This window comes from Triplophysa dalaica, chromosome 12 (assembly GCF_015846415.1).
Source record: "Triplophysa dalaica isolate WHDGS20190420 chromosome 12, ASM1584641v1, whole genome shotgun sequence".
Lineage (NCBI taxonomy): Eukaryota > Metazoa > Chordata > Actinopteri > Cypriniformes > Nemacheilidae > Triplophysa > Triplophysa dalaica.
In genome coordinates this window covers 4,956,549-4,975,116 of record NC_079553.1, presented here as the reverse complement: position 1 = coordinate 4,975,116, position 18,568 = coordinate 4,956,549, and the positions used below count along the sequence as shown (strand labels likewise).

The 18,568-nt window shown below is 37.4% G+C and overlaps 3 protein-coding genes across 3 annotated transcripts; 2 read left to right on the top strand and 1 right to left on the bottom strand.

The window, feature by feature from the left end:
* The first annotated feature begins 862 nt into the window (after positions 1 to 862).
* mc2r (melanocortin 2 receptor) lies at positions 863 to 3,500 on the top strand. Its single transcript, XM_056762167.1, has 2 exons — positions 863 to 925; positions 2,494 to 3,500. Exon 2 carries the CDS (start codon positions 2,592 to 2,594, stop codon positions 3,498 to 3,500), a length of 909 nt encoding a protein of 302 aa, XP_056618145.1. The 5' UTR covers positions 863 to 925; positions 2,494 to 2,591.
* Positions 3,501 to 6,949: 3,449 nt separating this feature from the next.
* mc5rb (melanocortin 5b receptor) lies at positions 6,950 to 7,933 on the bottom strand. Its single transcript, XM_056762953.1, has one exon. The coding sequence runs from the start codon at positions 7,931 to 7,933 to the stop codon at positions 6,950 to 6,952; it is 984 nt and encodes a 327-aa protein (XP_056618931.1).
* A 4,317-nt stretch (positions 7,934 to 12,250) lies between these two features.
* fam210ab (family with sequence similarity 210 member Ab) lies at positions 12,251 to 17,899 on the top strand. The gene is made up of 4 exons (XM_056762956.1): positions 12,251 to 12,366; positions 14,079 to 14,520; positions 14,996 to 15,107; positions 17,020 to 17,899. The coding sequence occupies exons 2-4, from the start codon at positions 14,105 to 14,107 to the stop codon at positions 17,338 to 17,340; spliced, it is 849 nt and encodes a 282-aa protein (XP_056618934.1). The 5' UTR covers positions 12,251 to 12,366; positions 14,079 to 14,104; the 3' UTR covers positions 17,341 to 17,899.
* Positions 17,900 to 18,568: the final 669 nt, after the last annotated feature.

Here is an 18,568-nt window from a genome sequence, read left to right as displayed (position 1 = left end):
TAAAAAATACTTTCAGTGAAAGTATCTTTACTTTTGTTTATTTTGTGTTTTCTCTCATGTGTAGTGTTGCAATATTGAACTAAAAATCATGTTTATTAATATCACGATTCTTGTCAATGCATTTGCTGTATTGTGGCATCCTTAGTTGTAACATTACTTAATAGCATCCTTTTCAGCTAATAGTTACATCATTTGTAGATGTTGTGCATCACCTCAATCTACCTGCTCGTTTATTGTTTCTTTTGAAAAATTGCTGTTGAATAGGCTTCATCACATCCTACGCTTCAGTTTCCATCATGTTTTACAATAGGTTAGGTCTGATTATAATTATGTGGCTGAAAGTTTTTAAAGTTCAGGGAACTACTTTTTTTATATTATAGTGTTAAAACTACTACTATGTTAAGCTACAGTAGTTGACAAAAGGGATTTGCCCTGAAATGTTAATTATAGGTGTTGAAACAGAAACATTCAATCTATGTCTAGGGAACAGTTACCTTGAATATTTTAGAAAGACGGGGAACGTACAATCAAAAAACTTTACTAAAACTTTTGTCACACTCTATAAAAACAGACCAAGGTCAAACCCTCCACCAATTCGCCTTAGTTTTGATAAGAGCAAGACCCCCTCCCCACACAAATGCAATCTATAGGGGAGAGTTAGGATGGCCTTGTGTGGCCTTTGCTGGTTTTTGAAAAAAAGGAACATAAACACAAGTGGTTCACACAGCCTTGAGCAATCAAGGATACACAAATATACAGGCATGTCCACATGCTATTATAGCCCGAGGTCTATTATTAATTATCATAACAGAGGCTTTCCGGGGCCACCAGTCTGAAGTCTTACATTCTGGCTGAAACGGAGGAACACTGCTGCTCTGAATATTCACAGGTTGTAACTTTGTGGTTGTGTTTGATAAGAGAAACGGTAAGTGAATTTGAGGAATATTGAATAATTGGCAAACGGGTTAATCCATTCTGAACAATGCGGTTTCATTAAATCCGTATGGGTCTTAAACTGTCCAAAACTGGGTATTAGTCTTGGTACAGATCAATAGACGTGTAATTGGCAGGAATGTTGGAGTTCTTGTCAACGCAGAAGCTTTTCATCGCTGGCTCTGTTCTTTTAAGACCAGTCTTTTCAAGTTTTAATTATGGTTGTCTCTGCACCTACACAACTAAAATCTGTAGAGCAGATTAATGGGCGAAAATACAAAGACGAATGACAAATTACACAAACCTTTGTGTTTGATGTTTCTTAATAAATCCTCAGCATGAAATGTTGTAGTCTGTCATGTTTTGACAGGTGTAAGGCTTAGATAATGGGTCTGTTTTACTTCATTTTTACTGAGAATATTAAAGATCTGCAGTGAATCTGAAAAACATTCAAGTAAAACACTGTTAATAGCAGAAAGATGTGACATAAAAACATAAAAAAACATAAAAAAAGATGTGATGTTCATCGGGTCATAGCATCACTCATATGAAGCACATTATTATGACTGAGGGTGCCTTAATGCATGTTCTTTCATCTCTCTTATCAATTAATTTTCTCATCTGGAGTATAATCCAGTGGCTTTAGATATTCTGTAGATATTCCATTATATAATACAGAGCTATTGATTGAGTTTGCCTGGTTACATCTTCACAAGCTGCTTAAATATTTTCACTGAATTTTTCTGATAAAGGTCTTAAATGGTTCATTCAGGATAAGGTTTCTCTATTTAAACAGAAAAAAGCTCACATACCATAATGAGTAGCTTCATGTTGAAGGAAGGAAATGTGACCCTGCAAGTGAAAGGTTAATGGCAATTTTCTTTATTTATGATTTTCTCCATAACATCAATCGTTTGATAAGTACATAACATTAAGTGCAAAATCTAATCTTGATATCTTTACAATTGAGTAACAGGGTCACAAATGATAACATGCTGCTTATTGTTCCTATATTATTTCCATTGAATGCTTTGATTGAAAAATAGGCCATGTGGCATGTTTTTTTCTGTTAAAGGAAATGTACTTTAAAAACATCTTTGGGATAAAAATGTAATCCTTGCAGATGCATGAGGTGGTGCTGACATCAGAAAACAAAGCCAAGTGGCATCCGTAAACAAGTGTTTCTACCATTATTCAGGGTTAATCCTTGTTAACTAAAATGCGACACCGTGTAATATTTTTTAAGTTTGGCTTGAGTGTCCAAATATGATTGAGGTTTCATTTACTATTTTTCTGTTTAATGTATAATATATTATATAATAAATGGAAAAATTGTCAAACTCTGTGTACAATTCTCTTTACATTTACTGTATTGCACGCAGTACATACAATGTACTCTAACTGACAAAGAGATCCATGATGTAAAGTATCCGTTGATCTTGAGTCGTAGCATAAAACATAAATGTGCTCATTAACAGCTTCGTCCATGTATGTAACCAACTAAGAATGTTGACTTATATGTGTTTAAAGCAGACGACTAAAAATCTTTGTGCCCCACAGGTCATTTCCTACCGAATCTTCATCTGATGAAGACCAAAATCCAACGTTCAAGTGTCATCTCCATCTGGTTGGTTTATAAACACTGATCGACCCGGATCATGAACTCCAGCTCAAAATCTAAAAACCATACAGACTGTGCTGAGGTTCAAGTGCCCAAGGAGGTTTTTATGGTCATTGCGGTTGCAAGCCTAAGTGAAAACTTCTTAGTGATTGTGGCTGTGATCAAAAACAAGAACCTTCACTCTCCCATGTACTGCTTCATCTGCAACTTGGCCGCATTCAACACCATATCTGGCTTCTCCAAAGCCCTTGAGAACATCATGTTGTTGTTTACCGACGCTGGACGGCTAAACTCTCGTGGCACTTTCGAGCTAAATATAGATGACATCATGGACTCCCTTCTGTGCATGTGCCTCCTCGGTTCAATTTTTAGCATCCTTGCCATAGCTGTGGATCGATACATCACCATATTCCACGCGCTGAGGTATCACACACTCATGACCATGCGTCGCGTGGTGGTCATTCTGTCTACTATATGGGTGATGTGTGGCATCTGCGGGGTGCTGATGATCGGCTTCTTTCAGGAGGCCACGGTGAAGATCTTCTTCGTCGTGCTTTCCTTCACCGCTCTGCTCCTCATCCTCCTGCTCTATGTGCATATGTTCTTGCTAGCGCGTCACCATGCCAACAGGATCGCATCTATGCCCAGTGCCACAGCGCGCCATAGGAGGAGCGCCATGAGGGGGGCGCTGACGCTCACAATTTTGATTGGGGTGTTTGTGGCCTGCTGGGCTCCGTTCACCCTTCATTTGCTGATAATTTTGATTTGCCCAGAGAACCCTTACTGTGAATGTTACCGCTCTCTCTTTCAGCTACACGTTGTGCTGCTGGTGAGTCATGCAGTTATTGATCCAGCTATCTATGCCTTCCGGAGCGCCGAGCTGCGCAGCACCTTTAAGAAAATGTTCATGTGTTTGGGTTCGAGGATCTGTAAAGAGTCTTTCTGAGAGAGGCACGTGTCTGGACGTTAAGGGTTACAGATTGCTCGATAAAAAATACATTTTCATATTGAACAGACTCAATTCACACATATTTAAAGATCAAAACAACATTTACTTAAAACAGAAATATTCATACAGTCATTTAGCATTCATTTAAATACAATATATTTTTTTACAATACAGCATTTTGAAAAATCATTAAACATATGTCATTGCCTAGAAATCTTTTGAAATATTCATAAATAAGTGCAACTGCATGAAAGTTGTAAAGACTCACCAAGAATTTTTCCTTCTGAAATTACAGGACAATATCTAGAATTTTATAAAACATGTTTACATAAATACTTCTTTATTTGGCATGCTTTTAGACTTTTTAATACAGAGCGTTTTATTGTATTTTTGGACGTCATTTCTAACACTACACTGGGCATGCCGTTGTTATTTAAATTACTTCCATTGACGTATTCAGATTAAATCATGTTATATGTATCATAATAAATATTTTGATGTGAATAAAACCAGTTACTTCAGAGACATTTTTATCTGACAAAACTTTTTTTTAAAGACACATTCTGTGACAAAAAAAAACATAAGATTACAACATTTACACTTTCTGTCATTTACTGTATTACTATCAAATTGTACTATGAAGAATTTAACTTACAGATGCAGAAAATATTAAAAGACCATTCTAAATTTTCATTCAATCAGCAATTCTAGATGTATTGTCACCATTCGAGTCCAGTGTTTGTTGAACTTCAACAAAATCAAACCTCAGAGGTGACATAAACTCATCCAACAGCAACGTAAAAAAAGGGAGGAAAATTGAGGATATTCCATTAAAAATAAATCGTGAACTTTTCCTAAATACATGTACAGTTGTATTCCTTGCAGTATTTGAGGTCTGAAAATATACAGAGCATCTTTTCTTGTGTTTTGACCAGTTTGTCCAGTTTTAATCTTCTGCAAATAAATGCAAATAGAAACAATATCTTTATCTGAAATTTGTGAGAAATATTGTTAGTAGTTCACAGGATGAAACAAAAACGATACATTTACCTGAACACATAGCTATATAGTAAATACAGAAAAACTAGGAGATGCTGCAAAAACAGAACAGTGGGCAGATTATTGGCTCAGGACAAACAAGAGTCTCTTATACAATTGTCACAATGACAATCCAGGTTACACTCAAGCATCTATATATGCTCTACATATAATCTATATATAAAAAACTTTTGAACTGGGTTACTTTTTCAAATTCTGTTTTTATTGTGTGGACTATACTATATTTAAACTGTCTGTTATGTGAAATAGCTTGTTTAGCTTAGTACTTAAAGGTGAAAATGACTTTCTTCTTGAAAAATAATGTAGTCTGAGTTATAATACGACATATCCATTTTTTTCCAGGGGAAGAATGGTAGTGAATGGGGGGCAATTTCTTGATGCTCCAAAAAGCTCGAAAAAGTGCCAAAACACACGTACTGGAAATTATTCGTGCTGACCTGTTGCCTGCAGATTGTTCATTAAAAAGCACGTATTATAATTATAATAGCAATAGCTTTTTTTTTATAATAAAAAGGCTATCATGTTGCTGCGATGATGGGATAAAGAGGGTAAAATGGCTTTTTTACGTAATTTAAAATTTAATTTGTAACTTCTGAATGATGTGGTTTTTGTGTTTTACATGGAAAAATATTATATATATCATCATTACGACAATAAACTGTTACTATCAGTTTGTCATCCAAACTGATGTCATCCATCACAGCATTTGAACTAAAGCGAACTCAAGATAAAATCTGCGTCTATCACTTTAAATTTCTTTGATAAATCTGAGATTATTTTAGGATGTCTGCTTTCAGGCTTTCTTATATGCATTTTCAAAACATCTAAATAGAAAACCCCACAGTGATTGCACATTCCCTTACTTCTCCCCACCCCACTAACGTGCCGGATCTGCCACGCCACACCCCTTGTTCAAATTCTCTTCATCTTGGACACAGCTCTTAAGCCTTGCCTATATAGGCTCAGCAAACATGAATCTGGGAATTGTAGTTTTTGCGGATCATCAGAAACAGTAGAACATATTATATTGTTCTGCTTACGAAAATGACAGGTTGTCACTTTTGGAAGAATTAAGAGGTATGGGAATAGAAAGCCTTAAACTTAAAACGGTATTGAACAATGGATCAGATACTTTACTCTAATGAGATTCTTAAGAAATGTACATTTTGTTTAATAGAGTTTAAACGTTGTATTTTTAAATTAGTTGTATTTACATTTTTATTTCTCTTAAACTCTCTGTTTAACTATCCATCAATGTTCCACACTCCTGCCCAGTTGGTGGGGGGAATTCACCAAATGTTTTTTTGGCAACCGCCATAAACTCTAAAGGAAGAAGACGCACAGCAGGCAGACAACAGAAGTTAGAGATTGGTGTAAATATCGTTGTAACTATGAAAATGTATTTAAAAAAAACACATTTATTCGCTTAGAAAGACCTTAGTTAAGACCACAGAGCTGTGTCAAGCAGTTACAATATTGCAAAATTTGGAGCTTCAAAAAATCCCCCCCCATTCATGCCCATTCAACCGCTTGGAAGAAAAAGGATACCTCCGACTACATTATTCTTCAAGAAGAAAGTCATATTCAGTTAGGATGCCTTGAGGGTGAGTTAAACATGGGGAAATTTAGTTTCTTGGCTTGAAGTATCCCTTTAATAAAAACAAACTTGTATGCTACAACGCCCCTTAGTATCTGGTCAAAGTTCACGTCCAATCAAATCCGCGTTAGAATCAAGAGACCCGCCCCCTTCACTATGAGAGCTGCGGAAGCGGTGCCTCTCGTTCGCACATTGATTATGTCCTACATGGTGAATGGCGCATTATGCACTAGATGGGAGATAGGGGATGATCCAGACTGGGAAAAAAATGAACATTGAAGTCGTAATTTTGCGTTAGTGTTTTGCGAGTGATTGCACGTGAGTGTGCTCCAGTTCAGAAGAAACGACAGCACAGAGCTGAGCATATCTGTCAATCATACGTGCAAATCTGCTGGAAAATGCCAAGTAATGCTGTGCGTTTTATAGTTCAAACTCAACTGCGGATAAACATGAATGGACGAGATCGACACATGCGCAGAATGTCATAATGTGGACTCGGCTTAGCATTTGTCTTGGGAATGTGCTGTACATGTAGGCAGACGGGATGTGTGGACGACCGCTGACCCTCCTGATGACGAAAATGCGTCATGCAGGGGAATCAAGATGCCGTCCCAACATCGTGATGGGTGTCAGCCATCGGCAATGAAGGATGTCATCTTCTATTGGCCCAACCCTAGCGATCTCAGGCGTTTCACTGGGACTTAAACCCACCTCATGTGCAACACAGATCCATCCGAACACACACACTCATCCATCAGTCCATACCGTCGGGATCTTCCAAGAACCTTGTTCAATATTTGCTGAGCAGGATGCAGAAACCACGCAGTCCATCACACAAAATGATCTCTTTGAAGGTCTTTCTCATCTCCTGGCTCCGAAACGCATAGATCAGCGGGTCGATCACAGAGTTGCACATGATGAGTATCAGATACATGTTGAAGTGTGACATGAAGCAGACACAGTAAACGTTCTTTGGGCAGGAGATCATAAGGATTAGGTGGAGAAAGAACGGAGCCCAGCACACGATGAAGATGCCCAGCAGTATGGTGAGGGTGACGGCACCCTTCATGCTTGCTCTCTGCCTGACGTTGGCATTGTATCCCGGCAACGCTGCCATGCGTTTGACGTGCGAGCGCGCCAGAAGGAACATGTGGCTGTAGAGGGAAGCCATCAGGAGCAGCATGGCACAGAACATGGCCACCAGGCACACCACCACAGGCTTCGTGTCAGAGTAGATTATGAAGATGATTCCACAGCCTGTGGAAAACACCCAGATGCTGCTGATGATCATCCCCGCTCGACGTACGGTCATGATGTTATGGTACCGAAGAGCATAGAAGATGGTCACGTAGCGATCCACGGCGATCGCTAACAGGCCACACATAGATGCCACCACGGAGATGCAGATGAGCGAGTCAAACGCATTATCCATCTGACGGATGAAGTGATCTTCAATAACTAAACTTCTGTTTGCCAGCAGGTGGATCACTATAGTCTCCCATGCGTTAGAAACGCTCACCAGCATGTCGGCCACAGCCAGGCTACAGACGAAGAAGTACATGGGCGAGTGGAGGTTCGTGTTCTTCACGACGGCGAGAATGACCAGGATGTTCTCGAGCAGGCTGATGAGGCCCAGCGTGAGGAACACCTCAGGTGCAATGTGCACTTGCTCACATGCCAATGCACTCGGCCTGTACCTGCTGGACTCATCGCTTTGGTTTGTGTATCGCAAAGAAGAGTTTGGGGAAAGCGCGGGCCACTCTGAGAGGTTCATGTCCTTGTGTGGTGTCGAGGGAAAATGGATCAGTATGTTGCTAGTTGCATGATGTTGTATCCATGTAGCTCTTCTGGAAAACAAAAAAAATTAGTTGAGAGGAAATGTATGTCATTAGCTGAGACATGTAAAATTAACTATATACAATACTGGGGTTATATATATTTATATATATATATATGGGTGTTTCTGCAACTATGGGCACTTTTAAGTTAATGTAATGAAAATTTAGATTTATGTCAAAATCTGTCAAAATATGATGCTTTATAAATAGTCAGTGTCATTACACACATTGACAAACATTTAAATGAATAATTAATGTGATCGAATATAAAAATATGAAGCCTTTATAGGTCCAAACACCAGTTTTGTTCATGTTCATGTCCCACAACTCTGGTCACAATTCTAAAATACATGAAAAAAGCTAATTGAATTACAATTTGACATTATTTCAGATGCAATCTCATTAGGCCACCTCATAATATAAGATAAATATAATCTTTTCTGTGTCTGTATTTATTGTATGTCCAAACCGTATAGCTTATTTATTCTGTGCTTTTCCTAGTCTTTCGATTCCAAATCCCAATCGATTCCCATTTTTGATTCCCAACCCTACTCACAAGCCCTTCCGACATGGTCATCAATATTCAAAGGAGTTCCTCAATTTCTATATTATATAATCCTAACACAAGCCCAACTCCCAATGCTTTTCGATTGATAAAAATGTAGCCCCATCGTAGGTACAATTTTTACAAGGATCTAAGTGATGTTATGACAACCTAAAATGATTACCTGATATGATCTCACATATTGTGGCAGGTGTGCAGCTCGAATGTTTTCAGAGTCACACATCAGGAATAAATGTATAAAAAGAGCTGCAGTTTCAAAATGATCTACACAAAATTTGAATGCAAACACACCGGCTGTATGTATATTTTACCATTAACTGTTGCAAAGGTAAGAAAAGTAGGACATGATAATTCTCTCAGTTACTGATAGGTCAAGAATGAAGCTGAATAACAAAGTATACAAAAATTATTATTAGGAATATTAACAGTAATAAATGTATGGTATAACATAAAAAAGAGATATAAAATAATAGATAGAATAGCATAGTAATAATAAAAATAGTTAGATATTTTATGGTACCTCCTTGGAAGAAGAAGAAGAAGAATGATTACTGATAGACTACTGAAACAACAACATCAACAACAGTGAAATCAACAAATGTATTACTTACTGTTGTATGCATCACTGGAAATGTTTCGTCGAGTATAGAAGTTAAAGGTAGTTCTAGCTACTAATCCAATACATAGAGCTCTCTCTGCAGTATGAATCTCTCAGCGCGCTCTCATATAGCGCAGCGGGCGCGCGCTCCGCCCCCCCATCGATACTGATACCTACATTGTCTTTAATCCTGATCTAAGCGACAAATCAGTCCGAAGTCATGTCAATACTCACCAAATACTTCAATGTTTAAGTAGGATCAGCAGACTACTGTCAATAAACTTTTTGTTGACGTCGGCGCATCCCGAATTGACAAATGCGTAATCACTTTATTTTGCATCGGATCGATAGATTTGACCTGGGAATGTACGGGTGTAAGGTTGGCACTTTTAAACAAACACTGGAATGCAATTATTTTTGATGGCATTGTGTGATCAGCGAATGGCAGCTTGTGGAACACATGAGTTCCTTCGACCACATCAGATTTCCAAAACATTAATAGAGTTCAGCTGCGCTTTTGGAGACGCACAAAGGTAAATACGCGAAAGGTATTCTAGCTATAGAATTGAGTGGAAGCAAAAGGAAGCGCCCTTGTCGGAGTTTGAAGAAGAACAGGTAGCCATATCATTTTTTTTGCATGTGATGTAAGCATTTTTTATTCGGTTTATGTAAATAACCCTGTTTATGTGTCTTATGCATAATTGTATCCAACATTTATTGTGTCCCACATAAAAATGTGTTCTTATCATTAATCTATTTCATTTCTCTTTAAAAAAACATTTTCCTTTAAAAACTACAGTTGGAGCTAAGAGACCTTCAGCATTTGCTTTAAACAGTAGAATTATTATTTGTATATAATTCAGAGTTTACCAATAAGTGTCCCAATTTTACTGACTTTATCCTATAAAATGGATTCTCTGTAAACCTGCAAACTTGTTTTGAATTGAATGAACCAGAACGCCAGAGAAAGTAAGTGTGTTGTTCTTGCTTTAACTCACGTATAGGGATGACACATTGGGCATTTTTAAAACAGCAGCCCCAATGGTGCACATCACAACTTTCAGTTTTACGCCTCCAGGTGACATCAACCTTTTCACCATAACAAACTCAAAAATGTTATGCGGTGAACGCATCTGTTAGAACATAGACGTGGCTAAGCAGAGAGATATAATGAAGCTCAAATAGACACCAGTAATTAGTTTCATGTCAGATGCGTGATAGTTGAAATACAATAAGCCTAACTTGTGCAGTTACACTTTAGTTAAAGTCATTGACCTGTCACAGGTGGCCAACCGCATCTACAAGCGCATCACTCTGCCACCCACATCAGTAGTCTGAAGCATAAATCAATTTTTCAGATTTGTCTGTTAAGTACATAAGCGCCGTGAAACACATTACTGAGACGAGCGTAAACAAGGATGTATCCTGAAGGTCATCAAAATTAAATCTAGAAATAGAATCTAGTTTTCATTTTAAAACATCTATAATGTTAAGATAGAAACTCTCGCCTTTATAGTCTTTATAATTGTTTACCAAAGAACCTTTTGAAGATTGCATGTATGTTCCTCATGGCACAAAACAAGCCACTCAGAGCCATTTAAGAGCTTTTATTTTAAGAGTGTGCTTTGGACTTTAGATAAGTCGTATGCGATTCATTCATGTGATCATTTCTGTGATTTAATGAGAAGAATGTGGATTGTGACCATTTTGATACTCCAGTTCATGACAGATTCCCAGCTTGTCTGCTCATTATCCACATAAGAATGTTTTAATCTGCTTATATCACTTCACAATGTTGGCCATATTGGTCATAAGATATTGTTAATGAGACATTGGTCATGTGATGTCATTTCCTATTAAGGCATTGGTCCCAAATAAAAACGTGACACTTTTGAAATGGCTATTTTTAGTTTTCCTTTTTCACTTCTCATGTAGTTTTCCTTTAGATGTTTGACATTTTATTTAAATGACTCTGGGAGACACTGTCTAGCATATTAATTTACACAATTGACAAGTCTTCCTTCAAAATAATTTCTCATCGTCTTGGTTGCAGAACAATATAAAGAAGAATCAAAATTGAGATGGTGGCCATTAAAGCTATTGGGAGACATGTCTGGTTTGGCTCCTATAGGCTTTAACAAGAGACGAACAAGAAGAGTCACTTATAAATCCAATAATGAGTCTAAGCATTTAGCTTAGTCCCGGATGACCACAAAACCTGAGGAACGGTGTTTTAATTAAAGCGCCATGTCAGCTTTGAACCACATAAGCCTTCACTGACAACACAAATGTAATTACTTCAAATATCCCCTTAAACTTCAAACATAAAACAGTGTTTTATATTATTGCAACAATGCAAAAATAATTATGGTGATTTAAAACACTCAATGCTTGTCACATTAAATAGTTCTGTTATTGGTACATGACAGGAGTAACAATGACTGATAAACCATTTGAAATGTATTTATTTTAATACAATAATTCATCATTTGAAATCAAGCAAATACAAAGTTCTATTCTTTAATCATTGGACCTGTTAATGAATAATATCTATTAAATAAAACAACTTTAAATACGTTTCCGCTATTCCACTACCATCTAGTGGAGGAAAAATGTAACTACAGTTTATTACTTTGACGAATTAAGTTGAGTAAAAAACAATAAATCATAAATACGTTTTGTTGTTATTGCTTTGCCGACATAGGAGACAATGGAAAATAAATAAATATATTTATGAATATGTGCCTTTAAGCAGGTTATGACTATTTCTGTACCGTGTTTCTCATTTCCCTACTAAAACATTTTTTATGAAGCTTATGTATTTTATATTGTTTTATGCCACCGTGTATTTCTATTGTAAAGCGAATCTTCACGTCCCTCCTTTGCACTGATGCAACATTGAAAGCGCTTACACCTTTTTAAATAAAACAGAATTAAAGTCCAAAATAATGTAATTATGACACTCATATATATAAATATATAATATATAAAATATATTTGGGAATAATAAGAGAGATTTTTGGACAGCAGCCGTCAAAATCCCGAGTGCATAGACTCAAATGACTACACTTCCCAAGATGCCTCGCGCAGCAGAGTTCCATGTGAATGTGTGTGGAAAACGTGCGTGTACATGACATGAGTGTGGTGAGACATGGGGCACTGCGAGGACTCTCCTTAAACCCAGAACAGACCTTCAAGAGGTGAATGTAAGTGTCTCTTTTTGCACCTATTCTTCTACTTCGGCTAAAACGCCTTTAAAAGAATATCGTTTAGCTATGTGTGCTGTAGCACGGGGCCAAGCTATGCCAGTTGGATGAAGTTTAAATCGGGGCCCTGTTAACTTAGACGGACAGAAAGAAGTTCTTGTTTGGCAAACAGGGATCCGATCTCCAAAGCCCTCCAATATCAACGAAAGAAAGCTCAAATACAACGTTTATATGACGCTTGTAGTTCTAGACTGTTGTTTACTTTCCTGGGATTTTGAGAAGTTGAAGTTTTCTTTTGGAAGTCTTGACAGCCTTGACGATTGAGATTAAAATATTATGAGCAAAATTTGTTAATATTAAACCCAAAATATGCTGTTATATAGACACTCCACAAGGCTGAGAGACACGGCCAACAGTGTTTAAACAAATGGGAGTGTCAGGGCTGTAAAAATGATCAACCGAGACATTGGACTGAAGATAAGGAGGGTTTGCACTGTAATTTTGTACCGCTTTTAGACCCCTAATTGACGTTTCATACAAACAGAAAAGCAGTCTGTCCTGGATAGTTTGATGGTTAAATCTAACCTCATTAATCTGTGGAATTAAGTGAACGTTACTGTGTCTTTAAACTGATAAATCTTGAAATTGACAAAGTGCCACGAGCCTTGTCTATCCTGACCATTAGCATTTGTTTATCAAGCTCACACTGTGTGAGTGTTGAATCATTACTAGTGCTAAACTAATAGTGATGTCACTTGTTTTGTGTTAAAACAATTCGATATAGAACCTCAAAGCATGTTTTATAGCGATCTATATCAAAATGATATTTTCTTTTTGGCTTTAAAATAGTTGCCGTTATATTGTTTATTTGATGGCACACTGCATGCACACACCAACTCATTCTGTTACTGTGTTCACCGAAGTCATAATAACTGTGAAACGACACAAATTTTCATATAAGATTTATTTACTGCCGGTTAATAATATTTTAAATCTTGTGTTTGACCTTCTTCAAAGAATCCACACTAGATTGCAACGCTGCGCTTTCTTGGCATTAAACAACTTTACGATGGATACCATCAACGTAGGAAGCTCCCACATGCATCCAAAAACAGGCTTTTTAATATCATGGGAATCATAAATTCAGTCAAATACGCAATATAAAAAAACGGTTCATATTTTATAGATCATTAAAGGGGTCATATGGTGCCAACACGTGTTTTTCTTTGTCTTTGGTGTGTTATAAGTTGCCCATTCATGTATTAGAGACATACAATTGCAAAATGAAAGTGTCAGAACACTAGATGCATACAACCCCACAAATATACGTCAGTTCGTGGTATGCTTTGACTAAGACTGGCCCCGAGTGTATCATTTCATCACACGCTTGCTGTATTCGACCAATCACTAAGCACCGGTTAACTGGCCAAACATAACACACCTTGCTATTCAGAGCGATGAGCTTTGAAAAAAATCTGTGCGTCTCAGAGAGGCGTGGGAAAGAGGAGATACAAACATGCATGGTATGTGGCGTTTTGAATCTTAAAACGTGTTGCATTACATCTAAAACAAACTATTATATTTTTAGTTTTAGCCATGTCATATATCCCCTTTAACCAAATGTTTATAGTTTGGGTGAAACTGTTCTTTAACACTTACATTAATAAGCCTCACAATATGTTTAACTCATCTGGTTTGTCCTGTTTCTGTAGGCGGCGCTCTGTAGGCCGTGCGAGTGATGCAGCGGATGTGGTCTCCAGTCGTGCTGCGGCAGGTGTTCCTGCTGCGTTCTGTGTACCTGGGACACGCCAGGGCGGCACGAGACATTCCTTTGACCCTCCGGGGCTCGCGCTGTTTCAGCTTTACTAATACCGTCAGGGTGAAAGAAGCCTGCAAAAGGTCAGAGGAGGAAGAAACGCCATTAAACCCTCCGCAGAGTCTGGCAGGGACTGAGGGTCTTTATAAGACTGATCCGATCCAATCTGTGGAGGCTGCCCTTCAGAATAAGGATGATATCGATCCTCTGCAAGACAAATCCATTGGGCTGTTTCAGAGATTTAAGAAGATGTTCAAACAGTACGGTAAAGTGATGGTGCCCGTGCATATCGTCACGTCCACAGTATGGTTCGGGAGTTTCTATTATGCTGCTATGAAGTAAGTGACCATCGGTTGTCTGCAATCCTTTGACAATACAAATGAACAGGTGCCGTACAATGTTTTAATCCACATAGCTTTCGACATTTCTCTAGTGGTACTTTTTACTTTTTCCATTGTTTCGTCTGGGCAATTTATGCGAGAAATGAAATCAGTAAGCAAAAGTTTTTATAACCTTGGAACCTTAAAGCCCAAAGTGCATAGTATACTTCAGTGTAGAATTAATGGAGATTTAAGGTTTTGGGTTGCTACAAGTACAGCTCTTTTCACCTAAATGTAAGTGTTGGTACATGACAGGTTAAGACTTTAGAATTAAAAAAAATGGTTTAACAGATATAGTCTGTCTGATCTTCAGCGGGTCACAAAAGCTTTAGTGGTGTTATTTTAAAATCAACTGATGTTATGGATCCATACTTCGTGCTAACAATAACTGTCAAGATGAATGAATGTGATGTTCTGCGTATGTTCTCCACAGAGGAGTGAATGTGGTTCCGTTTCTGGAGTTTATCGGTTTACCGGATTGGATGGTGGGAATTTTGCGAGATTCCCAGGGTGGCTATGTACTCACAGCCTACGCAATGTATAAGGTATACAAACATCAACTGCAGCAGCTAGGGGTGTGACGAGACACTTATCCCACGAGTCGAGTACACATGAGACTGGTTCACGAGACGAGAGTTTTAGAGTTTTTTTTAAGAAATCCTCAATGATGAAATATATAGGGAAAAATAGTATTAAGGCGTTATAAAATCAACTTGTACTTCATGAAACACATTAAACTTCTATTTTAATGAATAATAATATAATATAGACTTTGTAGGGTAATATGTGACCTTGGACAACAAAACCAGTCTTATGGGTCAATTTTTTGACCGAATAAATAAGCTTATGTATGAGTTAGAATAGGACAATATCAGGCTCAGATACCACCGTTTAAAACTCAGGAATCTGAAAGTGAAATATTGAGAAATTTGCCTTTGAAGTTGTTAATCAGGGAGACTGTGGCAGGCCATCCGCTCACATAAATATTTTTTTTATATATTTAAGGTAGGAAATTTACAAAATATCTTCATTGAACAGGATCTGTCCTTAATATCCTAATGGTTTTTGTCTTAAAAGAAAAATCTATAGTGTTGACCCATACAAAGTATTTTTGTCTTTTACTAAAAAAGTTCCTGTGCTACTGAAGACTGGTTTTGCGATCCAGGGTCACATATAAGTAAACAATGCAAAATGGTTTCTCACAAACTCAAATGACAGCCAGTACTTGCACAGAGTTTATGCTTTGTTCTCTTAACAGGCACAGATTTTAGTAAAGAGCTGTGGTTGTTTTCTCTATTTGATTTTGCACAGTGCTCGTGTTAGCATATCACGCTGTCAATCCTCCTTCCTCCACTGACCGATCCCTCATAGCCTTCAGAGAAACAGTTAAACTACAACATGTTTTATGCTTACATTGCACATATGTAAGAGACAGATGATCCATTTCTGAAGAGGTTTGCCTTGTACAGTCAGCTCAATTGCTAGCAGCGCAAACCGCCGTAAACACCAATGCGGGGTTTTGCAGATGCGCAAACATTCAAACCTGTCCGTCTAGAATGTGTTTACACGGTGGAAAAGTAGAAATTAGTGTGTTCTGTACAGTAATGAAAACGGGTCACACCAAAAAAAAATGTGCACTCACACAAATGCTCCCAAATATATTTTGAGGTCGCACAGGTTAAATTTAGGGACCATGTGCGACTAAAATGGTTGAGCCCAGCACTCCATCATGCCAATTGCGTAAGAAAATTGTTCACGAGATCTCGTCACACCCCTAGCAGCAGCGGCAGCTGAAACTAAACCTATTATTAAGTCTTATTATAACTGTTCTCTGAAGCTTTGGTTCTTAACTGGTGGGTCTGTATTCATTACCTTTAAAAAATGCAGGTAATAAAACGCAGCTAACCGTGTTATTGCACTTAGGGTAGAAAAATGGGGTTATAAACATGTCTAAGGGAACTGAAAACAGTTCCTATATTTTTGGGCTGTTGGCAAAGGCCAAAAGTTATTTTGGTGCAAAACATTTGACACAGCAGATTAAACTATAGTAATCTAATGCCAACATTGATGGTCTATGTGACATGGTATGTAAAAATACACAAAACATTTCTAAGGTTGTGTTTTTTAATGATCAAATTGTTATACTGTATATTGTTATACAGTTCTAGTAATATTCATAAATGGCAAATTAGCGTGTTAAAAATATATTAATATTTACTGTTGTACAGTAAACGGTTTTGTTTAATATAAAATCTGGGCCCTGAAGCTTAAGGACACCAGTTGGGAACCACTATTTTACTTTAAATTGCTTTCATCATTTACTCACCCTTTTGTCATTTAAAAAATGTAGGGTGAGTGATGTTAATTTTTTGATGAACTATTTAAATACTATTTAATAATATTTGAATTCTCTGTTTATCTGAATATTATTTAATCGAAATGTCCTAATGGTCACAGCTCGCTACACCTGCCCGATACACAGTGACACTGGGAGGCACGTCTCTCTCCGTCCAGTACCTCCGCAAACACGGATACCTCTCCACCCCACCGCCTGTCAAAGAATATCTGCATGACAAAATGGAGGAGACCAGGGAAAGACTGACTGAAAAAATGGAGGAAACGAAAGACAGGTTTTCTGAGAAAATGGAGGAAACCAAAGAACTGCTGTCGGAACGAATGGAGGGGACCAAAGAGCGCTTCTCTGAAACGAAAGGCAAATTTTCCGAAAGACTACAGGACACGAAAGACAAAATGTCTTTCCGTAAGAAACCTGAGTAGGTGCAGGATTTGCTGTGATTTGTGTATCACGCTGTCAACTTCTGGAAGAGAATCCCACTTATGTGGTGGGAACAGTGGAATGGTTTTCACAAAATGTTCACAAGCTCAATAACGGAGGTTTTCCGAGTTGTAGAAGTCTTTATTGACCTCGTAAGGTACTACATATATTCACATACAAGAACTGATACCTGTTCAGGAAACACAGGCGAAACAAATGTCTATTAAAATAATCAATGATGAAAGTACTTTATGTAAATTCTTGCATTGAACTGAATGTAACAATGTACAAATTGTTTTTAAAAACAATTTGCACAAAAGTTTTGTTGTTTCATGATTAAGATGAAACAAACTTGAACTACTGCAATAATACTAGAATCAACCTAAAATCAGGACTGTGTTTGTGTGAAAGTATTAGTTTTAAGTTTCTAAGAAGTATTTCTACCTGACAGCCAAGTGATGCATATAAATGTCAATTGGATACTTATTTTAATTTGTGTGTGTGTATCTGTCTTTGAATTCTGTGTTGGTCCTTTTCCTGTATTAAAATTCCTGTATTGCACTGTTTATGGAGTATCTGGGCTACAGACAGCAAGTATAGTGAAAAACATTAGCTATATAATGTTACTAGGGATCCACCGATGTATCGGGCGCCGATATTAATCTGCCGAGATTGGATTCATTTAACACCATCGGCAATAGTATGAGAGGCCGATGTTTTATTATATCTTTATGATTTCCGTGTAGCACTGAACAGCTTATAAAATTCATAGTGTGCTATGAATATTGCTAATAATTATTCTGCTGCTGTTTAAATATACAATCTGCATGTTCTGCGTTTGAATGAGTGGTGTGGTTTTGTGTACTGTAGTGGACTTTTTAGCATCTGGTGGACGCGAACACACAAACTAAATTAGCGCAACTCTAAAAGAGTTTACCTTAGGCGCATTTTACCATTTTATTTGAGAGAAGCTGCTGTCAAACATTGAAGCAAACAGTCACAATTCATTATGTTGTCAAAATAAAAGTCCAGGTAACCACATGACAGAACTGCTACTAAAAATTTACATAAGTAGTAATTGAATTCGAGCAGACTTAAAACAGCAAAAGAAAACAAACATAAGATGTAAGATACTGATTCATTTTAAAAGTTGTAGACCACAAAATATTAATAAAACTGATTTCATAGGTCCCTAGTTTATAAATTAACTGCATGGAGTCAATGAGTTGG

Coding starts and splice junctions, on each gene's coding strand:
- mc2r (XM_056762167.1), top strand. CDS start 2,592: ATGAACTCCAGCTCAAAATCTAAAAACCATACAGACTGTGCTGAGGTT.
- mc5rb (XM_056762953.1), bottom strand. CDS start 7,933: ATGAACCTCTCAGAGTGGCCCGCGCTTTCCCCAAACTCTTCTTTGCGA.
- fam210ab (XM_056762956.1), top strand. CDS start 14,105: ATGCAGCGGATGTGGTCTCCAGTCGTGCTGCGGCAGGTGTTCCTGCTG. Junction 14,521..14,995: donor TTCTATTATGCTGCTATGAA/GTAAGTGACCAT, acceptor TGTTCTCCACAG/AGGAGTGAATGTGGTTCCGT. Junction 15,108..17,019: donor CAGCCTACGCAATGTATAAG/GTATACAAACAT, acceptor TAATGGTCACAG/CTCGCTACACCTGCCCGATA.